Source organism: Hyaena hyaena, unplaced genomic scaffold (genome assembly GCF_003009895.1).
Source record: "Hyaena hyaena isolate Hyena2069 unplaced genomic scaffold, ASM300989v1 scaffold_283, whole genome shotgun sequence".
Taxonomy (NCBI): domain Eukaryota; kingdom Metazoa; phylum Chordata; class Mammalia; order Carnivora; family Hyaenidae; genus Hyaena; species Hyaena hyaena.
The window spans coordinates 25,884-50,519 of record NW_024080916.1 but is presented as its reverse complement, the minus strand read 5'-3'; the positions used below and the strand labels follow the sequence as shown (position 1 = coordinate 50,519).

At 36.0% G+C, this 24,636-nt stretch overlaps 1 protein-coding gene across 1 annotated transcript in view; it reads left to right on the top strand.

The window, feature by feature from the left end:
• COL3A1 (collagen type III alpha 1 chain) overlaps nucleotides 1-24,636 on the top strand; it is a 40,436-nt gene that overhangs the window by 2,306 nt on the left and 13,494 nt on the right. The window contains exons 2-32 of the mRNA XM_039246568.1: nucleotides 8,009-8,211; nucleotides 8,474-8,524; nucleotides 8,962-9,075; nucleotides 10,370-10,450; nucleotides 12,724-12,777; nucleotides 13,398-13,451; nucleotides 14,195-14,248; nucleotides 14,900-14,953; nucleotides 15,119-15,172; nucleotides 15,840-15,893; nucleotides 16,333-16,377; nucleotides 16,516-16,569; nucleotides 17,034-17,078; nucleotides 17,527-17,580; nucleotides 17,991-18,089; nucleotides 18,633-18,677; nucleotides 18,832-18,930; nucleotides 19,133-19,186; nucleotides 19,276-19,383; nucleotides 19,578-19,631; nucleotides 20,278-20,376; nucleotides 20,919-20,972; nucleotides 21,131-21,229; nucleotides 21,585-21,638; nucleotides 21,748-21,801; nucleotides 22,107-22,160; nucleotides 22,930-22,983; nucleotides 23,277-23,321; nucleotides 23,867-23,965; nucleotides 24,053-24,160; nucleotides 24,415-24,468. Of these exons, the coding sequence (XP_039102499.1) occupies nucleotides 8,009-8,211; nucleotides 8,474-8,524; nucleotides 8,962-9,075; nucleotides 10,370-10,450; nucleotides 12,724-12,777; nucleotides 13,398-13,451; nucleotides 14,195-14,248; nucleotides 14,900-14,953; nucleotides 15,119-15,172; nucleotides 15,840-15,893; nucleotides 16,333-16,377; nucleotides 16,516-16,569; nucleotides 17,034-17,078; nucleotides 17,527-17,580; nucleotides 17,991-18,089; nucleotides 18,633-18,677; nucleotides 18,832-18,930; nucleotides 19,133-19,186; nucleotides 19,276-19,383; nucleotides 19,578-19,631; nucleotides 20,278-20,376; nucleotides 20,919-20,972; nucleotides 21,131-21,229; nucleotides 21,585-21,638; nucleotides 21,748-21,801; nucleotides 22,107-22,160; nucleotides 22,930-22,983; nucleotides 23,277-23,321; nucleotides 23,867-23,965; nucleotides 24,053-24,160; nucleotides 24,415-24,468 (2,204 nt within the window). The remainder of the gene's footprint in view (nucleotides 1-8,008; nucleotides 8,212-8,473; nucleotides 8,525-8,961; nucleotides 9,076-10,369; nucleotides 10,451-12,723; nucleotides 12,778-13,397; nucleotides 13,452-14,194; nucleotides 14,249-14,899; nucleotides 14,954-15,118; nucleotides 15,173-15,839; nucleotides 15,894-16,332; nucleotides 16,378-16,515; nucleotides 16,570-17,033; nucleotides 17,079-17,526; nucleotides 17,581-17,990; nucleotides 18,090-18,632; nucleotides 18,678-18,831; nucleotides 18,931-19,132; nucleotides 19,187-19,275; nucleotides 19,384-19,577; nucleotides 19,632-20,277; nucleotides 20,377-20,918; nucleotides 20,973-21,130; nucleotides 21,230-21,584; nucleotides 21,639-21,747; nucleotides 21,802-22,106; nucleotides 22,161-22,929; nucleotides 22,984-23,276; nucleotides 23,322-23,866; nucleotides 23,966-24,052; nucleotides 24,161-24,414; nucleotides 24,469-24,636) is intronic.

Genomic DNA, 24,636 nt, shown 5'->3' with positions numbered 1-24,636 from the left:
AGCTTTGCGGAGGTTACAGAAGGCGGCTGAGTATACAGCATACTGAGAATAGTAAAATATAGTTCTGGGATATGGGTTTCTTATATCTGTCCTGAGAATCTCAAAGAGAAATAGCCCAACGCTGAAGAATACTAACTTCTAGTCTACTCACACAAGTTTTCTGGAGCATAAAACACGTCCCTACCAAAGAATTTTGGTCCTTTGACAAATTTATAAAGTTCTATTTAATTCATGTATTTTATTCCACCAATGGAGAAATGTGGTCTGTTTTATATTTCCTGTAGTTTATAAAGATGCCAAATTTTAAGCTCAAAGACTCGCCACCTAGCGGCTGACAGTGTTACCATTTACACGACCAATGCCAACATAAATGTTACCCAGCTGGATTCCATATTTTAGAATGAGATTTAAAAACATTACATGTGTGAATTTTAAATATGAAACATTACTTTCCTAAGGAAGTAAGTGTATTACTGATAAAATACTGCCAAACACGCATACAAACACATGGTAGCAATATTCAAAGACTGGAAATGAGTTAGAATGTTATGGCCATTTTCAAAATTCCACATTTTGAAATAATAGATATTATTAAGTAATAATGCTTCATTAGGGTAAGGAGATAAACTTTATTTTAATTAAAAATGTTCTAATGAAATAGCTTATATTTTGCTACCATGACAATTCCACTGTAATAATGAACTGTGGGACTATAATTGTTTTAGGATTACAAAATAAATGGATTTAAGAGAATCAGTTCCCCATTACAGGTTATGAGAGTATTTTCCATTATGCTTAAGGAGAGAGTTTGTAACCCATCAAGTAGCAATCAATTTTTCTGGTTTGTGTTGCCCCCCAAATTAAACCTATCTAATGAAGAAAATATGGCGTAACATCATGAGAAACAATTCTCCTTCAAGAGGAGAGAATGCATTATCACTCATGTATTTCAGAGTCAGTAATCCTACATGGGTTTAGTGCGTTCGTTGAGATTCTACAACCAGGAAATGACAGGGTTAAGACAAGAACCAAAATCTGTTAAATGTTAGGCAATTAGAGAACACAGAACATACATTAAATCTAGAGTATCTGACTTTGCTCATTCTTGTAACTTTGTCGTTGAAAGGGAATACTAAAAAATTGCATACTATCCTAGAAAATATATGAACGAATGCATTTCTAAATTCTAAAGGGGAAAAAAGTTAGATTTTTCTCTGCTTAACACTCTACTTTGAAATGGTAAATCTATTTTTAAACAAGAGAAACAGAAGTCTCAGTTACGATTTAACCAGAAATTATCTTCAGTTCTGTACTCATAAACATTTTAAGTAAATAAAGTATCGATACAAAGTTTTGTGTTTTTCATTCATGACACCTTGCATTTTTTACCATCCACAGAGTATTCAACATCAGATGATCTAAAGACACATAGGTAATTAGATCTTCTGATTAAATTCTGGAATTAAACATCTCACTATCATAAGTGGAAAGAGTAAAGTCACTGAAACATTTCTGGGAAAGAAGGAAAGACTGGGATAATGTGCCTTTTGACTAATTCAGTTTCCTGGGATTGATATCTTATCTCCAGGCTTATATTAAAAGGTTAAGAATGGTTGGCTGTGAGTTTTCCAGGAGTAGAATCAAGTAAGAGAAAAGCCTCTGTTTTCTACCTACAGAGTCACTTGCCAGACCTTGAGTGGTCACTCAGAGAAGAGTGCCATCTACTGAAACCTCATGGTTTTCATTGCAGATGACTCTGGTGCAAACTTCCAGAGGTTTTGTAGCCCAGTCTTTTATTTTGTAACATCAAATGATATCACCGCCTTGAAGTCATTAAAGTGGATTGCTTAAGAGTTAAAGTTTTAAAGATGAAAGATGTTATTGCCTTTGCTGGACATGAAGAACATTTGTAAAGTTTCCAGGTCTGCAATAACTTTCTGGAAATGTCTCAGTGTACTGTTTCTTGTAAAACAGTTTTCCCTGGAAAAAAGCTCAGTTCCATTGTTTTCCACACTCAAAAAAAAAAGAAGAAGAAGAAGAAGAAGGAGAAGAGGTGTAGTGCAAAAAAATCCAGCATTGTCAAAGGGGGAACTTTGCCTGTTTCATATCAAAATGACAACGGAAAAAATGAGATAGCTACTCTTACACAAATCATTTGTTAACTGCAGCTTGAGGAGTTACATGAACCACTAGAATGTCTGTCTGTGTCTAATGAAAACACAGCAGAAGTGAATTCCTTTCAGATTAACTAATAAAACCCTTGTATTTTCCATGACTGGGGTCAAGGACTGCCATTTAAAATGTAAATTAATGAACAAAATGAAAAGTTCAAAGAAGAGGGCCCAAGTTAAAATGCCCAAAAGATCTAAAAATCAAAGACAAAGGATCCAGAACCTATTAAAAGTTAAATTTGCTTTGAAAACTTGCAGTGAGAAATTCCTGTTACAGTGAAATGGCATTTATTTTCCTGAACCTATGCTTTCTATCATATTTAGTGTGGAGGATGACAAAAGTGAACATGTTTCTCAAGGGAATTAAAATCAGAGTAACACTCTTTGGAGCTGCAGAGTATGTTCATAATGTTCAAACTTAGAAGGGAAGCTCTAATGAAGTTAGGAGTTGATCAATATGAAATATTTAGAAAAATAGATTTTCAGAATCAGTATCTTGGTGAGACACCCTAATTATGTTTTGGGGGTTTTTGTTTTCGTTTTTCACACTGGATACCTAAACCTTATCTGTTTGTCCTGTTGCTGTGAGAATCAGCCTTCTCTGTATACTGTAAAATGTATGCTGGGCTTCCCAGTCACACGTTAATCATGTTGGGGGTCTGTATCCCATTAGGGGAGCCTTGGAGACATATATCTCTGTTTCATAAGGTCAGGAGAAAATAAACAACAGAATTGAACTCCAGATGCTATCTTCTTGTTTTGAAACCAGATAGAAAAATATTCTGGAGAAGAATGTTATCCCTTAAAAAAAGAAAAGAAAACAACCCACTGTCATGTTTAACTCTGATTTTAAGCTTGCAGGGCTTAGAAATCATAATGGGATAAGGTTTTGAAGTTGCCCTTGAAACTGCAGGAAGAGAATACAATATAGGAGTTAAGAGTATCAAATTTAGAGATAACTTTCCCAGGTTCAACTCTTAGCTTTGCTTCTACCACGTAACCTTGGTAAAATTACTAAACTTCTCTGTGTCTCAGATCACTCAGCTTTAAAATGAAGATTATGACAGCACTCACCACAGGGCCTTTGGGAAGATTAAGTGAAACAGATGTTCAAAGCATTCAGAACAGTGCCTACCACATAGGCAATTATACCAGCTCTGCCTAGTATTAGTTTTACTGGCAGCGCAAAATAAAATTACCATAGGGAATTAAAGCACTTAGTGGCTTAGTGATAAGGAAAGTAAGATGTAAAATCTTGGTGATGAGATGTAAAATTTGAAAATGTTTGCCAATTTTAATAAAATAAGTAGAATATATTTTCTTCAGTCTTGCTATAATTTACTAATCAGTTTATATTATAATGCCATTGCTGATTGTCAGATGCTTTGAATTCTAACACTCTAATTATTTTTATTTTTCACAGGACAAAATGTTAATCACCTTAAAGGAAATTACTAATGGGAGACATAAAAATCATATATCTATAAAGAATAAAACAAGGAAACATCTAGAAATGATGATTCATTAAGCTTTTTGTTTTGTGGTTTTTCTGGTGGGGACAAGAATAATCAGGATCCACCTTGGCCATGTAAAACATTGTGAAATTGAAGTTATCCACCTAGATAGGATGTATAGATATTTCCTTGAATTTCTTTTTGTTAACTCATCTAACATATTTTAAAATGCTCTGGTAGATATAAGCAGCAGAAATATATTTAATAAAAATGTATGTTTTCCAAAAAGTATCATTTAAAAGCAAAACATATTTCAGTTGGGAACTATATAAAGTCTACATATTCATACTTACAAATATTCAACTTTCTCAAATAACAGGGAAAGAATGTTATGATAATTTGCATATCACATCTGTTATTTTTAATTTTCAGATTAAAGAACACCTTTTCCCAGAAAAGAATTCAGTAAGAAGAGAAGAGGAAAAAAAAAAAAAAAAAAAGAAACCTATCATTCAGGCTAAATTAACAATTTGATTGGATGCTTTGGGACATATTACTTTTACTCCAAAAATGGAATTAAGACAAACATAATTTACATTATTTTTTAGTCACAACAATAAAACTTTAGCAAATCAGCATAAATTAACATTTAAAGAATGGAAACAAAAACAATAAAAAGGAAAGTGTTATGCATATCTAAAAATACTAGATTATGTTACTTGGTTTTCTTTCTCTGGAGTTTTGAAACACAGCTAAGCAATAAAAGAAGCTAAGAGTGGATTATGTCATTTACTAACTTCATTTTGTTTTATAATTTTGATGCCAATAAGGAGATGATTTAGTCTAATGCATTGTGTGTGTGGCCACAAATAAATTTGAGGACTGTGTTTTGTAATAAGGAACAAAAACATCAAATGACGTGAGAGGTGGAGTTTAAAATTAATTACATATTGGAACAGGGAGACTTAGTTTAAGCAATAACAGTAAAGGAAGTAATTGGAAAATCTATTACTTGTCCAATAGAAAAATGAGATTATTTGTCTTTGATTTACCATTTTGAATTTCTTAATCCCATTTTCTAAATGCTACAAGTGACAAACTAGAATATTTTATTCCTCTTGAAAACAAAACATTCTTTCTCCTGACTCTCCCATGCTTTTCCCACACACTATTAGACAGAGGTACTAAACCAGAGGGCCCTGAGACATCTGTGTAAGAGGTTTAGCTTCTTGCACAAAACAAGAAATTAGAGGAAACTGCATGAAAGTCTCCATTCTTTCAACAAAGGTGACTGAGATAGAGCAACAGAGAAAAGTCTGACTTCCAAGCACGTTTCTATGGAAACTGACTTCAGGAGAGCCACATTTCTTTTAAACATGTGAAATAAGTATGGCAATAAACAAACTGCATTAATTCTTATTTTTCAAACATCCCAACTTTCTTCTTTATCCTTAGAACAATATCACTTATGAAAACAGAGATGTACACTAAGGTAACTCAGCCTTTATATTGAGACCTCTGTGTTTTTAAAAGCATAATACACATGGTTAATAATAAGATTTGGAAACAAGAGGCGAAGTAGTCATTTTCATTTAGATAACATTGGGTTTAACCCAATTCTAGCAAATTCATTTCTACAATTTTAAAGAGTCAAAGATTGTGCTTCCTTAATAGTTTACTGAGCAAATGGAAAACACTATTTTAGTGATGTGATGATTCTTTGAATGAGACATAGACACAGGAAGATGAATATACAAGGAAACTTTATGTTAATTTTAGGGCAGATTAAGAACTTAAGAAAAGATATTTACTATATGAGATGCTTGACTCTTACTTTAACTGTTACTATCATTTGTTTTTCATAAATCATTAGTATTCAATATCTAAGTTTTGTAACATAGGTCCTGTGTTAATGTAGAAAGATATTCCTGATCCAGAGACAAAGACCTGAAAGAATCATTAGTATAAACTAGTAGGTTTTTTTTTCCTTTTTTTCCTCTCCTTAGCTTTACTGAAGTATTACTGACAAATAAAATTGTTATGTTTTTAAAGTGTACAACATGATGATTTGATAAAAACATACACTGTGAAAAATTACCACAAATGAGTTAGCTAATAGTCACCCCGCATAGGTTCCTTTTGTGGGTGGGGGTGTGTGTAAACACTTAAAATCTCTCTTAGCAAGTTTTGAGTATACAATACACTATTATTACCTGTAGTCAACATGCTGTGCACCAGTGGTATTTTCGAGAAGGCTGGGGAGCCTGAAATCCACATTATGAATGGGGAAATCTTGAGCTAAAACTAATCTTTGGGAATGTGACATGTAATGTTAATTTAGAGAAAGTTTTAAAATGATTCATTTTAAGAATGAAGCCAATGCTAAAACTGAAGAATGTGTTTCATGAAATTTTACTAAACAATCTTCCATCTCATTAAAACATTCAGACTTTTTGTGAAAAACAGTGTACTTAGGTCCTAAATATAAAATATCAGTTCCACTTAGAGAAAAATGAATTTGATGCCTCTACCCTCTCTTATTATTTTTGTTCATAATAATATGAAAAAAATTATGCTTTTCTTAAGCATGTCTTTCATAACACCATTTAAATAGACCTACTTCATTTGCATTAGGTAAGCATTTTGGCATTCAGCTTTTAGGCTCACTCAGTAGAAAAGAATGCTCCTCCAAAGTCTTGGATGATATTTGTTTCCAAAATTCTCATTTATCTGCTTCAAACATGGAGGAAGAACTAGAAGAACTTTTTTAAATAAACAGATTCTTGCCTTCTTAAAATTGCAATTAAACAAACAAACTTTCTTTTATTAGTTGTAGACCACACTGGATAATTGTAACACAGTGAGAACAGATTTTACACTTCCTAAATTGATCAAGAATATTGCGCTAGATCATGAAGGTTGTATCTGTACACAAAAATGGAAAGGAGGAATGGAGGCAATTTCAGTATGCTGTAGAATCTATAGGTTCTGCAAATACCTTTTTGTGTGTGAACTTTTGCTAAACTGGCAAAACCTTTGAGCCGAAAGTATTTAGCATGAACTTAAATCATTATTACTTCAGATATGAGAGTATGTAGAAATGGGACCTTATCAAGGTGATCTTCATGGTTGTAGGCAATATCCAGATGGAAAAACTTCAGGACCCCCTCAAAGACATCTTGGCCACAAGGCAGCAAAAATATGGTTGTTAAACCACTTGCTTCCTCCCGAGCAGGCCTCTTTCAGCAGACATTTTAAAGATCTTGGCTCTTAGAAAATAAAATTCCACTGTTTCCCAAAAATATAAATCCTGAACAGTACATCATTTGTTGTTTGTAAAAATTTTTGCAGATGTTTAGAAACTTCTTACTTATTTACTCAAGTACTGGCAAGCTATCATAGTAATCCTCAAGAACTAAAGTTGTATTTAACCACAATCCACAGCTAATGCTCTAAGAATTGAGTGCAGGTTTTGTTTTGGCAATCCCTGAGCTGATTCATTGTTAATGGCTGCTGAAATGTGGGTACCTTACATATAATTAGGAAAGAAGTTTAAAACTTTGGTTGAAGCAAATTTTTGACCATTTTAAGTCACAAATGCACATGGTCATGATTCATATATTTCCTTTTTATTTTTACTTATCCCTTGCCCATATTTATTTTTAAAAAAACACTATTTATTTTTAGTGATTTGGAAATCCTTTTACATCTATACAGGACATACCATATATTATGTCATATCACGTTCACCTACTAATGCCCAATGGAGCAGAATGATATTCTGCATACGTACAATAAGCATGGCTAATGCTTTCTCAAGAATTTGGAAGAGTTTTATGCAACCAGGAGTATCTGTTTTCCACTGAATTTCTTAATTAGCTTAATAATATCCAGAAAGTTTTCAGAGTTAGTGACAAAATCATCATTATAGTTTAATACTCTTATCTACTGTTAAAGCAAAGGATGGTGATGGCTAGAAAGGCTTGTTTTCAATTACACAATGAATCAATACACGCTTAAGTGGTTGGTATTAAATTCTTACTATAATTTAAATTAAAACATTTACTGGCCTTAAGGAAAATTCACTATGACGTGCCATTTTGAAGTTTATCAACAGATTTCGTATTTTAAGCAATCTCTTACCAGTTAGCAAATTCTGAGGAGAGAATGTGATGTGCTTGGTAATTTAATGTGTGGATTCTTTTTTTTTTTTTTTGGCAAAAGCATGCTTATAAGAACATACAAGTTAGTTTACTAAAAGGAAGACATTTTTTGTTTCAAACTAGCTCCACTTTGGTTATTGGAAAATCGTGATAGCGTGACAAAAATCCTATTTCACCAAAACATAAGATAACCTCACACCCTATCTAACTTATTTTCCAGCTGTTGATGGAGGATGTTCCCACCTTGGTCAGTCCTATGCGGATAGGGATGTCTGGAAGCCAGAACCTTGCCAAATATGCGTCTGTGACTCAGGATCCGTTCTCTGCGATGACATAATATGTGACGAACAAGAATTAGACTGTCCCAACCCAGAGATCCCGTTTGGAGAATGTTGTGCAGTTTGTCCACAGCCTCCAGCAGCTGTGAGTTTACAAAAAATCTGTACATCTTCAAGAGTCATGTTGTAACACATGAATAGTTCCTATATCATAGAAGCCTGAAAGGAAAAGAAAGTAATGTCTGCCAAACAATCGTGTTGGTATTGCAAGTAAAAGGTGAACATTCTGGCTTAAAACTAGGGATTGGCTATGATTTGGGATAAGAAATAAATATGCAAATTGGGACACACTTCATGGGAAAGATGTTCTTATGTCTTATTTAATCTGTACCTTTTCCATTTATTAGCCTTCTCGCCCTCCTAATGGTCATGGACCTCAAGGCCCTAAGGGAGATCCAGTAAGTAAACATTCTTCAGTGGGTTGAACTGAGTTCCTTTAGTAGTTTGCTTTTTTCCTTCTTCCAACAGCCTTTTCATATTTGAGTTTTCATCATTCAGATACTTCTTTTACTACTATATATTTAAATAATGACACAAAAGAACTCAAACTGAGAATCCATAATTGTACATGTGAATATTTAAATTTCCCAAACTTTAATAATATCTTCACTTCCAATATCAATTTGAGAAGTAAAATATAGGTCAATATACAATACAATAAATCCCACTGAAATTATTCACGTGATTTCGATAAAAGTGTATGAATTCTCGAGAAAATATATATCACATATATTGATTCCTCATCTTACAGGGCAGAGAAGCTCCAATTCGGTAATGATTCTGAATCACTAGGATTTTACACTGTTTTATGAATTTTTGTCTCTGATTCTTTTAGGGCCCTCCTGGTATTCCTGGGAGAAATGGTGATCCTGGTATTCCAGGACAGCCAGGTTCCCCTGGTTCTCCCGGCCCCCCTGGAATCTGTGAATCATGCCCTACTGGTCCTCAGGTAATAAATTCCTGGACAAAAACATCCTCCCCACCCCCTTTAAAACTACCTACTTCGTTTTCTTTAGCCTATGTTACATCTCACTTTTGTGGATTCCTTACATCTATTCTCTGACTTTATGTATTTAACAAATTCTTATTTAGTGATTCTAAGTGAGGAGCAGTAATTTAAGTGCTTTATAGATTTCACTTTTTCTCAAAATGTCAGTGCTGCTACTATTATCTCAGCAAAATTTCCCAACTTCTCAGCAGGCATAAAATATATCACTATGGTGGTGAAATGAACCATTAACTTCCCAAATAATTAACCTGGAGTATTCAGGAATTGCTGCAACTGTGCCTTATTCTATTCATAACCTTAATGGTGAAGCCTCTGAAAGTCTGGACAAAAAGCAGCTGAAGAGCTGCTAACACTCCTTGTTGACTTCAAGTCAACAGGATTATTCAAGCCTATGTAGCTACTCTTGCCAAGCCTTCAGAGCACATCCTGCTCCTCCTAAAAAACATGGTAACCAACTAACTCTGCATGTAAAGCAGCTAACCAAAACAAATAAATAAGATAAAATGTCTGCTACATGGGGTTAGGAGAATAAGAAACCACATATGCACAAATCACTCTGAGTGTAAAAAAAAAAATGCTGTTCAAAATTCAATTCAACAGAAAGCAAAGCATATCATCTAACTTATTCTTATCCTGGTACCAGACATAACTCATTTGTATTCCTGAAATTCAAAACAAAATAATCTGCAAAGAAATCCAATAAGCAAATGAACTTTTCTCATATTCTTGTGCCTATTTTCTATGGGGATGTTTACTTTGGGAGGAGGTAATTTGATAGGCATGTAAACCAGAAGCCAGGGGACACAAATTTTACTTGCATCATTAAATGTTGGTAATGTAATTTGACCTCTTCATTTTTTCTGCTCAAAATGAGAAGATCAGACTATATGATCTCAAGGCTCTTTCAAGTAGTATATGATCAAATAGTATATGATCTTATATTTCTAATGCTGCGGACATAACTTAGAAATAATAATTTGAGTGAGATCATATAGGAACAAATTATTTGAGATTAACATTGCATAGACTTAGTTGAAAGATCTGTGCATCTCATAAGGAAGTATTTCTGTAGGGTAGCTACTCTCCGAAGCTACAGACAGATCACATACTCTGACATGCAGAAACTTTTTAGCAGTGAATCATAGATGTTACATGCACCTCTTCTAAATGCTTTTGGAAGGGACTATGATCTGCATATCAAAATGATCATATCTATCTGTTCTCTTTGCTGCAGAACTATTCTCCTCAGTTTGAATCATATGACGTCAAGTCCGGAGTAGTAGGAGGAGGACTTACAGGCTACCCCGGGCCAGCGGTATGAACAAATGTTTCTCAGCATTTTAGAGCTTTATTTAGCTTCCAGTCTGTTCATTCTTGAGTGGTTGTTTTTCTAGTAATACAGTATTACTGCATACTTGTACAAAATAGCTTATTTTCCATTAAGGCTGGGAATACACACGGTAGGATTCTCATGATCCTTCTATCCGAAATCATTTTTTCCTCACCCCCTTTCGTCTCATGCCTGTTTTGTCACCCCTTCCTTCTTTACAGAAACACCCCTACCAGGGGCCCATCTGCCTTCATGGTTAGGTCTCACACTCATATATTCCCTACTTTTAACCAAATTTTGTTATTTTGCAATTTAATTTCCCCTTTTTCTCCCTAAGTTATTCAGAATCTTCTTTTTATGAGCTTTCATCAATTAACTGCTCCCTTCTAGATGATAATCTGAGTGAGAAATTGTCCAGTACTACAATCTGCCTCACCTAAAACCCTAAAGTCGAATACAAATATTTCCAGAATTTATTAAATCTTTAAGTTCTTCTATTACAATTGGTAGCTATTTGCATTTTACTCAAAGGATTTCCTTGAATGTAAATGACCTGGGGTTTTAATAGAAGAAAATCATTGAAACCTGGGCACCTTGAGATGATGCATGGTGTCCCGGGCAAATGATCCTTACTGTAGGACAGGTTGTCAGGAAAAGTAACGTGAGGAAAATTATGCCTTCCCTGCCAGTAACAGGTGTGTAAATATAAATGAAACATGACACTGGATTCTAAGGATTATAGACAATTGCCCCCCAGATCATTAGACACCACATCTGTGACTTCCAAAACTAGAGAAGACAAAATGTTAACGAATATATCCAAATGGCCACTTTGGAAAGACCCTTAAAATTGATATAAATTATAAAAAGAGAACTTTACAAATCTCTAAAGTTTTGGGGGATGTGATTTTTTTTTTTTTTTTGGTTTTTTGCTTTTGTTTTCAAAGCCAGAAGGAGGCCTATATTTTTTAAGTTTTTATTTATCTATTTTTGAAAAAGGGAGAAAGAGAGAAACAACACAAGTGGGAGAGGGACAGAGAGAGAAAGAGAGAGAGAGAGAGAGAGACACAGAATCCAAAGTAAGCTCCAGGCTCTGAGGTGACAGCAGAAAGCCCAATGTGGGGCTTGAACTCACAAATCATGAGATCATGACCTGAGCCGAAATTGTACGCTTAACCAACTGAGTCACCCAGATGCCCCAAGATGGAGAACTGTATTAACAATATAAATATCTGGTCTTACTCAGCTTAAATCAAATTATGAATCCTAATTTTTAATCCTATACATAGTTTTTACTAAAAACAACCCAAAAACTAAAAAGAAAACACTTTTTATTAACGTTCCAGAAAAGAAATTATACGAGAAAATGTAATTATAACCTGTATGTTTGTATCTTTATTGTCAGTATTTAGAAATAGCATGCTACAAAACTGAAGGTTTTCTAGTTTAATCTGTACTCTGAGCAATGATAAATCAATTGGTTATTATTGTAATGTGTCATTGTTCCATGTATGATGATTCTCATATGGACATCTAGACCTGCATGTCAGCATAATTCAGTGATGTAGTTAAGAACTTCTGGGTTGATTTACATCATTATTTTTAGAAACTTGGATTTGCAGTTTGCAGATAAATATTTTTCTACAGGGAGTTGGGCTGGCAGGCAAATAAAAGAAAATGCTTCTTTCACCAGTACCAGTTTCATCCTAATATTACAGGGACTCTTTTAGCATTTTGCATGGATTTTTCCAGATTTTGAATTCCTTTTGGGGGGATTATTAATAATTTTACCAATAATTTTTAATAATTCTGTAGAAATTCCACTTAGAGTGATGCTTTTAGTGATATCTTCACTGTATACCTAATAAAATTAGTCATATCCATGAATAGTTACCATATAACAAGGTATGCTTTTCTTATTGCTTTAAAATATTTTTAATGTTTTTATTTATTATTGAGAGACAGTGGAGACATAGTATGAGCATGGGAAGTGAGAGAGAGGAGGAGACACAGAATCCAAAAGAGGCTCCAGGCTCTGATCTGTCAGCACAGAGCCCAACATGGAGCTCAAACTCACAAACCGTGAAATCATGACCTGAGGTGAATTCGGTTGCTTAACCGACCGAGCTACCCAGCTGGCCCAAATTCTCATTGTTCTGAATGTAGTCATTTCTAAACAGAGGTTTTTCTTTGATGCCTGAATAAAGTGTATTTCAGCTGCATTTATTTTGTATTTATTCTACAAATTTACATTCCAGGGTCCCCCTGGCCCTCCTGGTCCCCCTGGTACATCTGGTCATCCCGGCGCCCCGGTAAGTAGAGCCATTGGTGGTGCTTTCTTTTTTCATGCATATTATATAAATCAAGGTAACATGGATCTTGCTCTAATTTCGCCATTCCAGCATGCATAATCACAATTCAGTAGAGAAACCACAAACAAAAACTATCATTTCTTCAAAGATGTGGGGCTTTCATATGTAATTCCTTTCTACCAATAACTATGATCAATTAAAACCTTGGTAAAATTAAGCCATGGGCTTTTCAAAGCCAGAAGGAGAACTATATATTTTTTAAGTTTATTTATTTATTTAGTTTTGAGAGAGAGAGAGAGAGAGAGAGAGAGAGAGAGCGCACGCACAAGTGGGAAAGGGACAGAGAGAGAGAAATACAGAATCCAAAGCCATAGGCTTAATGTGCATGTAATATGGCTCCCTGTTCAAAAAAGATTCAATTTCATTGGAATGGAGTGAATAGAATGGAATAAATTTGCTTTATTCTGATCTGCACATTTTTTATTTCCGTATTTATAAATTGGAATAAAATTCACTCACTGCCTTCATGAATCCTGATTTCCTACTGTCTTCATGATATAAATGCCTGATATGAATATTACATTACTTTTAAAATATTTGCACATTATTCTACCCACTAGGGTTCTCCAGGATACCAAGGTCCTCCTGGTGAACCTGGGCAAGCTGGTCCTGCAGTAAGTAACAATTATATCTATATTTAAGAAATTGACATATAAAAACCACTTTCATTTTCTAAAACATAATCACAAGTTCTAAAATGTATAGGTTAAATTTAAGCTCAAATTTTAAAGTTATAACTGATTTTTTTTATGATAGTTGAACTAGTTTCAAAGATCTTTTGGACTCATTTAATGGTTTAGATTTCTTAGAGACATTTGCTATTTAATCTAGGAATTTATTGGCTAATTAGCCACCATAATAGTTTACCTCCTAGCGTGGATGCAAATCTTCTTTCCCTTAAATATAGATTTAATTTTCCTGTAGCCAGTCAGTTCATCTTCCTATCTACTCTTCTGACATATAATTTTTAAAACTTAATTTAACAGAAATAAACATAATTTAATAGAGCCTTCCAAAAAAACATGCTGTATAAACAAGCAAGTGAGGTGAAGTTAGTTTAATATTTCAAAATATTTGGAAATACCTAGATATCAAAGATTCAATATCTTACAAAATATAAAAGTCCATATTGGTTTATAAATACACACACGTGATATAAAACGTGGATACATTAAAGAGTAAAAACTTGATATAATATAGGCATAATATTAACTCAAAGTGTCATTTTCAAAATGAAAAATGTTGAGAGTATTTTCTAAAAGGAGGTTTCTTTGAGGAAAGCACATAATATAATACCATCAAATGTTGTAACGGAAGAACCTACAGATATATTTGTATTTTATTTCCTTATTTTCAGGGTCCCCCAGGACCCCCTGGTGCTATAGGCCCATCTGGTCCTGCTGGAAAAGATGTAAGTTTTTAAAGATTGAATGGGGATATGTCAAAATTCAGGTTGGAATATCGGAAGTGGCATATATTGTATACTAAACTCAGAAAGCCCTCACTCAAAAAATTGTGGCTTATCCTAATGACATTTTAGCTCATATTAATTTTTGAACATGTAGTATTTGTATAGCTATATATACATTATTTTTTGAATTCCAAACTAACAGAACCCCTACATGTGCTTCTTCAGTGTCAAGAAGACCCATCCAGTGAATATATCACTTAACTGAAGGAGAAACAAGTATCTTCTCTCTGCCTCTTGTAATGGACAAATTGATATCAATACTTTATGAATGCGGAAACTTAAAAGCACCTTCAATATTGTGCCATTCTTCCTCTCCCATTTAATTTCCAATGGCAAATTTTTCTCAGTGGATTGAGAGATAGTCATACTATTTCAAGGAAGAGTAATGCCTGCATTATTCACAAGTTCATATGGAGATGGGAGAGGCCCTCCCCGTTCCTTCTACAAGGAAAGCTGTCCTAACAACTATAGGCTTAGCTTCACTTTCATGAGGCTTTGGGGAGAAAAAAAACTAAGTAATTAGTTGGCTAATTGGCTACAATGTGTTTACTCTTACACAAGCATCTATGTGTTTTTTATTTCTCCATCTAGGGGGAATCAGGAAGACCTGGGCGACCTGGAGAGCGAGGGTTGCCCGGACCTCCAGTAAGTCCAGTTTCTAACGAACTAGTTGGAGTAATCACAATGATCTTAGCTTGAAAATGATCATATAATTAAATGGGATTAAACTTAAAAATAGAAGACATTTTACTGTTGCATTGTGATTCTATTTGAAAGTTCCTTAATATCTTTTCTCTTCCTTATTTTTAGGGTATGAAAGGTCCAGCTGGCATGCCTGGGTTTCCTGGTATGAAAGGACATAGAGTAAGTAGAGTTTCTAAACTGACTATAAGCTGTTTCATTTAGTTACTTTTACTTGCCTAACCAATTTTATTGGGTAATTGAGTATGTGTCAAAAATATACGTATATATTTTTTGACAGCCAGTTGATTTGGTTTTTTATCTATCAACTTTGTTGACCAAACCAACTAATTATTTTACAGATAGATTAAACCGATTTTAAATGTATGAAAAGGCTTGGGAGAGAAATATTTAATTTTCTTATCACCACTTTCAGAAAAAAATGAAAATATATTATTGAGAACTAGACGTTATTCATGGACCTAGTCAATGTGATTTCCAATTGAATCAAGCAACTTTATTCTATGCAAACATTAGGTAGATTCAACCAACTGACTCCCAAATCTAACAACTTAATAGAAATAAAATCTATGAAGCTGATATTTGCTATAGTTAAGGCAATAGTTCCTAGTTGAACTGAATTATACTTGCTAATTAGTTAAGATTTTTTACCATAAAATCAAAGTCAAATGTCTTCAATTCATTTAAAAGAGCCTTAAATTGTTTATGTCAATGTTGAAAATAGTGCTGTGTGGTAAAAACTAGTTATGAAAAATTCAATGTAAACTTTTCAGCCATTCTGGATAGTTAATAGATCTTAATATTTTTACTACTTTTATACATTTTCTAGGGCTTTGATGGACGAAATGGAGAAAAGGGTGAAACAGGTGCCCCAGGATTAAAGGTAAATCAAAAGAAAATCACACTTTCATAGGTAAATTCATTTAGATGTTATAGCTATAATTAAGATTTATATTTTGGGGCTAACTTTTTTCTGAAATTTACCTGAATTTTGTACTTTGGGAGATAAACAATAGTGACTAGTTCAGATGGTCTATTCAAGCTTCTATGAAAGCTGATGCCTTGAACTGTCTCGATTGGAAATGATTGTGCATCTCTGAGTAACTCCTTGATACCTTCTGTAAGTAGTAAGATTACATCCTCAAGTTTTCAAAATGCAGATTGAGATTTATGATACATAAAATGCTAACAAAAATTTGATGCTGCTAAAACATACATCTTTTTCTTAGGTTCTGTAATATTCTTCATAATATGCTGTGCTTAAAAAACTATAAATTGCCCTCCCCGTTCTACAAAATGTAACACATTTTACATGTTTCTAGGGTGAAAATGGCCTGCCTGGTGAAAACGGAGCTCCTGGACCCATGGTAATTCCATTTCTCATGTAATTTTCAGTTTTATTTTCTTAGACTCCATCTAAAACAAAACTTGCCTTGCTCTTTCCCCAGCTGTTCTTACCCAGGTCAGGTTTAAAGAACGACCATTCTTTCCATTTTATTCTGTAGGGTCCAAGGGGAGCTCCTGGTGAGAGAGGACGGCCAGGACTTCCTGGAGCCGCTGTGAGTTCAGCAACCCGCACTGTACAGCTCCCGCCCACAGTCACGGATAAGGGTCTCAGCCAAGTTTTCAGGCTGTGACAATCTTCTAGAAAATCTTCTCTATAAAATAGCATTTAAAGAAACCTCCATAAAATTTTAGCCTTAATGGTAGAGAAACAAACAAGGGTTTTATAGATATTATCTTTTTTTAAAAACAATTTTAAGTGTTAATTTGCATACGTTGTTAGAACCATATTCACATTCAGTTCTGTTAAATGCAGAATCCAGTTCTTCCATATCAGATCATTTCCACGTACATCAGAATTTTAATAATTTGACTCTAAAAATATATACTTGATAAGCAGATTTGAATACACTGGAGGAAAAGTCAACTAACTCAGTGGAATCAGAATTTTAGTCAGAACATTACTTGTGACTAGCTCTTCATAATTAAGAAGATATTTGAGACAAAATTCTCTTTTTAGGGGGCTCGAGGTAATGATGGTGCTCGCGGAAGTGATGGACAACCAGTAAGTAACTTTTGATCTAACCCTAAGTGGCTTCAGGGTAGTGACTGATTACACGGTATGGAATGTTGGAATGATGTGAATGTATAGTGCTTACAGTGTCTGTTAATAGGGCTTGACAATTAAGAGGGCCCTGCAAAATAGATAATAATGTCACCTCTATTTTATAAACAAAAGTATGAGAGCTCAGGGATATGTAAATTGCACAAAGTCACAGAATATGTGGCAGAAGCATTTTACTCTCTCTTTATTTTATCACAGTGTTTCTCCACATAACACTCATCCATGAATGATAAATACTATTTTATCTGCATAATAGTCTTGTATTGTGTATGCCTACACAATACACAATACCCGAATTGTGTATGCGCGAACTTATTATTTAGTAGTTTGTGTAGTGTTTGCTCTTGTTATACTTAAGAGCTCTTGAAATTATATTTAATTTTTTCAGGGCCCCCCTGGTCCCCCTGGAACTGCAGGATTCCCTGGTTCCCCTGGTGCTAAGGTAAGCATGTGTGTCTATAATGGGATATAAAATAGATCTTGGGGAGTACAACAGAAAATCATTGGATTGCTTCTTGAAAATAATTTTCTCTTTGTTACCCATCAAGTACATGTATTTTTCCTACTCAACTTTTTAAAGCCTCGTTTTTTTATTCCCAAATGGGTTACCCCTGGCATTCAACTATTCTGATATTTCTTCATATGCCTTTTCTCTTTCCCCAATCTCTTTCTAAAGAGCAGATAACATAGTCTCACACATAGTTACCATTTTTTCTGCCTTTGTGATTAAGGATTCTTTGCTTTTGATAGAATATACAGTCCTACTACTTCAGCCTTTGGGAGATGGGTTCGAACTAGCTTAATGATTAGAAATGGCAAAAGAAACTGACTACTCAGGGTTTTATCCCTTAGGGTGAAGTTGGACCTGCGGGATCTCCTGGTTCAAGTGGCTCCCCTGGACAAAGAGGAGAACCAGGACCTCAGGGACATGCTGGTGCTCCAGGTCCTCCTGTAAGTAACAAATACAGCCATTGTGAACTGTTGCTACACTTATTTCATGAAACCATGAAACGTTGCTATCGATTAAAATATGTTTTTGAAAAAATGTTGCTTGGTTTTCAGAAATGACTTTACTGTGGTAAAAATTGATTAGATCAGTGCTAAAAATCATGTTTTTGAGGTTTATGCTCTTCTAGATTTATGAATTATTCATTTATATGACCAAGTGAAGTTGAGGATGTCTAGTTATCAGATACTTCAAAGAATGTGCTCCAACTAATCACCAATTACAGTAATTCAGAGAAGAAGCAGTATTAAAAACCTCTTCTATTCATTATTGAATAAGTTAGACCAAGTGCATATGATCTTTAATTTATTCAGATAATGATAATTCTTTGCCTACATTTTATGTGTTGCTCTGTAGTTGGAAGAATCACCGAATCTCTATAAAGCGCAACACCCACCACTATATTTACAAATATACTCTACCACTATATTTACAAACGCATATTTGCTATTTGTGTTGTTTTCAATATGCTCTTTTTCCCCCTCTAGGGCCCTCCTGGGACCAATGGTAGTCCTGGTGGTAAAGGTGAAATGGTAAGACGCCCTCACCCCTCACTCTCATTTCACCCACACACGTTATTGACTTCCCTTGCATTGTTCATGACAAGACATTTGTGATGTTCAAGTGAGTTATTCAGAAATGAAAGTTCATGCTTGACTAATATGAGTGTCCCTGGGCTACTTTTAGGGTCCCGCTGGCATCCCTGGAGCTCCCGGACTGATAGGAGCCCGGGGTCCCCCTGGGCCATCTGGTACCAACGGTGCTCCTGGACAGAGAGGTGCTGCAGTAAGTTGCCCATTTTTCCTTTGTTGCCTGACAGGTGTGGCTTAATTCCCTCACCAAAAATATAAACAACAGACTTTTTGTACTCGTTCAGCTGAATTTAGGGCTGGTTTCATTCTGGTTTTATAATTGGATCAGCTGTTGCTGCTACTGATTTTGTTCGTCTATTCTCCCTGTTTTTACACCAAGATTTTGTGTCATTTAGGGTGAACCCGGTAAAAATGGTGCCAAGGGAGAGCCAGGGCCACGTGGTGAACGTGTAAGTATTTCCTCAACAGAATTGGTTATTTCTCATTTCGGGTGAAAATTGTGCAACCAAGTCATTCCTTTGTTGACGACCTTTCTCAGGGTGAAGCTGGTTCTCCAGGCATCCCAGGGCCTAAAGGTGAAGACGGCAAAGACGGTTCTCCCGGAGAACCTGGTGCAAATGGACTTCCAGGAGCTGCAGGAGAAAGAGTATGTTTCCCATGAACATCAGTCACATCACTATCACCCACATAGAACGTCACCTTCATGGGGAGACAACCGTGATGTTCCATCCCAAATACTGGTTTTGAAGCATTGTATAATATGGGAACATATTGCTTCTCAAAAATTATGAAAGAGTTTTAATGCTTTGGGCTGATACATTTGCCTTTCACTATTCCCAGGGAGCTCCTGGGTTCCGAGGACCTGCTGGAGCAAACGGCCTTCCAGGAGAAAAGGTAGCTAATTTATTTTCTATTTTGTAAACGCTGTTCCTACAACTGGTTATATTCTTCTGTACAGGTCCCCATTAACTGAAACCTAAATATCTGAAAGAAATATACTGGAGTTTAAAAATAATAACAATTCCCAGTATAAAACAATGATTCCAGCCCCTGCTCCATCATTCTCCTAGCTTTTAACTAAAGCAAATCACTTAACTTCTATGAGAATTCTTGAGCTTACCTGAGAGTTATTTATTTCAGTATAATTGTAAGAATAAGATAAATTAAAATGCCTGAGGGTTCTTTGAAAACCATAAAGTCCTATAGAAATATGATTTCATAGCATCAAATTTGTATTTATATGCACAGATTTATATGCACAAATTTATATGCACAAATGTGTATTTATACACATAACAATATACATTATTATGCCCACTGAATATTGCTGGCATGTGATGTTCATCAAAGTTGCCTCAGAAGATTCCCAATATGATCATCCAAGCTAATAGATAACAGTGATTTTATACAGGGCATGTGAGCAACACACCAACTCTCTTTAAGAGACAAAAGGAAGTTTTCTAGTTCTAACCTAAATATTATCAATGTCGAGGTCAATGAAGTTTCTTTTACATATTTGCTGGTTGATTTCACCTCGTAGGGCCCCGCTGGGGATCGTGGTGGTCCAGGCCCTGCAGGGCCGAGAGGAGCTCCCGGAGAACCAGGCCGAGATGGTGTCCCCGGAGGTCCAGGAATAAGGGTACAGAGAAACGCTCGTTTGATTGACACTGCCATTTAGCGAGAAGAAAGGCAAATAAAGGATTAAAGGCAAATTAAAGCAGACTATACTTTCATAGCCTCCAAACAAAACAAAATACTCTTAAGATAACTTAGGGTTAGGGGCGCCTGGGTGGCTCAGTCGGTTAAGCGTCCGACTTCAGCTCAGGTCATGATCTCATGGTTCGTGGGTTCGAGCCCCGGGGCAGGCTATGTGCTGACAGCTCAGAGCCTGGAGCCTGCTTCAGGGTCTGTGTCTCCCTCTCTCTCTGCCCCATCCATGTTCATACTCTGTCTCTCTCTGTCTCAAAAATAAATAAAACATAAAAATTTAAAAAAAGATAACTTAGGGTTAGAATTGACTGAAGAAAACCAGAAAATAGAATATTTGACTGAGAGACTTTACATGCAGAAAAATGTGTGGAAATAGAAGGCTATCCATGAAACCTCAGAATTTTACAGATGGCTATGTATTTTTTAATTATCCTTTTAAAATCACCTGACTGGCTGACCTCTTCAATTCAGGGCATGCCCGGAAGCCCAGGAGGACCAGGCAGTGATGGGAAACCAGGACCTCCCGTATGTACATTTTAACATCTCATTTTATAAGCCCAGTGAATAATGGAATGCACAGTGTGGCCTAGCCTTGATATATATTGAATAGCCTTGATATGTGTATTGTATATTTTGATGAGATCTTTATCAAACCTGTATCAATATAATGTTTTTCTCATTAGGGAAGTCAAGGAGAAAGTGGTCGACCAGGTCCTCCAGGCCCATCTGGTCCCCGAGGTCAGCCTGGCGTCATGGGTTTCCCTGGTCCTAAAGGAAATGATGTGAGTTCCTTCCTTTATTTTTTCAATAAATATTTGACAGAAGGCTTTTACTTTCCATATGGAAGTGTGGAGATGGCCAAAATCTGATCTTCACTTCAAAGCACAGAAGAATATATGAAAATCAAAATACCATGTGGGACAGGGAGCTTTTTTTTTTCTTTTCCTTTTTTTTTGAGTTCTGGGGAAAGAGTGGCAAAGTTTATGGAAATCTAGTTCTGGAAAGTTGTTTTGGGTTGTGGATGTGTGTGTGTGTGTGTGTGTGCGTGTGTGTGTAAGAGGCAGATCAAAAATAAAAGGGGACAAGACAATGAATGATTTTCTTTTGAGAATTAGTAATAACTGGCCACTTCTTTAGGGTGCACCAGGCAAGAATGGAGAACGAGGTGGTCCTGGAGGTCCTGGCCCTCAGGTATGTAGCTTTCATTAACTTCTTTCCAACTTTCTATAGATGCATTCATTTCCAACCTATGAGTTCTATTATCTCTGTTACCTCTTCCCTAACTGCTTTATTTTTTTAGGGTCCTGCTGGGAAAAATGGTGAAACTGGACCTCAGGGCCCCCCAGGACCTACTGTAAGTTCACTCGCAGAAGATGAAGAAGAAAGTGAGGGGGAGTGGGGCGGGGAAAAGGCCGCGGGAATTGCATCATCTTTGACACTACATCATTCTAATTCACCAGAGCAGTTACGGGGCTTGGTTGCTTTGCTAACTGAATGCTGTATGACTAGAAGCAGAGATTAGATCGCATGTCTCCCTTGCATCAGTTCCGTTAATTCGTTTTTAAATTAAGTAATGAGCCTGTTGAAAGGAAAACTGTGTCCACTAAATATGAAAGGCTATTTTGCAATAGAACTTCTCATTGTATCTTTCTACATTAGGGGCCAGCTGGTGACAAAGGAGATGCAGGACCCCCTGGTCCACAAGGATTACAAGTAAGAACTTGTTATTTAAACTGGACTCCTGCTTCAACCAGACAATTCAGTACTTTCCCTCAAGAGCTGTATCTTTGTTGAGCTAATTGACAGTTCATTTTTTTTTGTGACACTTCTAGATTATAATACATCTGAAGCAAATATGTGTGGGTCTGTCTTCCACCTTGAAATAAAATGACAGGCAATGTTAAGAGACAGGCAAAACTTCCACATCTATTCCAGAATTAATTTTTTAAATTAAGTGTGCATAATTATTTTTTTAATGTTTATTTATTTTTGAGACAGAGAAAGACATGGTGTGAGTGGGGGAGGGGCAGAGAGAGAGGGAGACACAGAATCTGAAGCAGGCTCCAGGCTCCGAGCTGTCAGCACAGAGCCTGATGCAGGTCTTGAACTCACAAACTGTGAGATTATGACCTGAGCCGAAGATGGACGTAAAACTGACTGAGCCACCCAGGCGCCCCCTAAGTGTGCATAATTCTCTATGCTTCTACTTAATTTTATTATAATTTAAGTTCACATAGCTACATCCATTTTACCATACTTATTAATTCATTTTTATATACAGGGAAAATTAGAGGCAGATAAACATAAGTTTGGAAGAGATGATTGTCACAACTCTGTCATTCAATTTTGAAAGCCACACGTTTCCTAGCCTTAAAAAGACTGCTAAAACCATTCCGAATACCTTGCAGAAGCCTACATAGGAGAAGCTTTACTGTAAGCAGTGTTTGCCATGATCCCACAATGCAAATATGATCCTTCGTAGGGCTTACCTGGAACCAGTGGGCCTCCAGGAGAAAATGGAAAACCTGGGGAACCGGTAAGTCGCATGCCTTTTTTCCAAAACTCAGAAACCAAAAGCATACATCCTAATTGTGCCACACCATGGTTTCTGAGTTTAAACATTTAGCTTTTAAACATTATCAATTGAATATTATTTAATCATTGCAATCCCATGGAAAGTTTCAATTTTACCATAAAGTAAAAGAAAGCATACGTAGCTCAAGATTTAACAAACTGTACAAAATGCAAGCAAATCAAATGTGTATTTTGCCTGTATTTGTGTAACATGCATTCTGATATAGGCCTAATCATATGATGACAATCTTCTAGGGTCCGAAGGGTGAAGCTGGCTCACCTGGGACTCCAGGAGGCAAGGTAAATATTTCAATTTATTTTCTAATTTCTTCAGCCTGTTATAGAACAATTGATTAGTGATTCATGTTTAGTATACCAAACCAAATGGTCTTTTTTTTTTTTTTTTGGAAGCACAACATTTCAAATATTTGGTGACTACATTCAGGGTAACTCAAGACATTTCCAGTATATTTGCTTCATCTGGAAAATCAATTTTTCTGACTATAGAAGCAACTAAGAAATTGCAAAGGAAAAAATCTTTCCAGTGCATTGATTCTGCATGAAAACCGTTTCGGTGGAAAAACTTTAAATATTTGCCTTTGTGAATAAAATAATAACAATAAGAAACTATTCATCAGAATAGGGTTCAAAGCTACCTCCTTTACACCGACTCTTTTTTGGTTTCCGTTTCTCATTCTTTTGATAACTATAAAATTTTCCAAATTGTTCAAAAATATAACTTAAAAAAACCAGCGATGTGCATCAGAATAGTACAATTTAGGGTGTTTCTGTTTTATTTTTAGCGTTGAGCTTTCTAACAGAGCTGTTCCATTTTCTGCCCCCAGGGGGATTCCGGTGCCCCCGGTGAACGTGGGCCCCCCGGCGCCCTCGGGCCCGCTGGACCGAGAGGCGGAGCTGGCCCTCCTGGTCCCGAAGGAGGAAAGGTAACTCCACGTCATTCAATTTTCCCAGATTTCACCAAATGCACCCAATCTGCTTCTTGCAGTTGACTATTTCTCCTCTAATTTCAGGGGCCTGCCGGTCCCCCTGGGCCACCTGGCGCTGCTGGTACTCCTGGTCTGCAAGGGATGCCTGGAGAGAGAGGAGGCCCTGGAGCCCCCGGCCCCAAGGGTGACAAGGTACCACTTATCTGCTGTTAATTATGTCGTAAAACAGACTCTGTAGTTGAAGGGAAAGAAACATTGCTGTAAAGTAACTTCTTTTCGAAATTAATGTCATCATTTTAATAGTAAATGAAATTTGAGACTTATTGCTAAGGCAACTATCAGAACACCTACCTTGCATCACAGCAGACCGTTAGGGTTGCTCTTCTTCTTGGCAGATTTTCATTGAGGATGCTTCTAATCAGATGCCATTGGCTTTCATTTGACAGGGTGAACCGGGCGGCTCAGGAGCTGATGGTGCTCCAGGGAAAGATGGTCCAAGAGTGAGTATTCGCACGGGGGAAAACCAGGACCTATCTGTACATGATGTGGAATAATTCCTCCCCTCAACTTCTATTTGCTCTAAAAACGCATCACGATACCTTAGACCATATTTTCCAATTTTCTGGCCATTAAGAATGCCCAAAGGACTTGATTGTTAAAATTCCTGA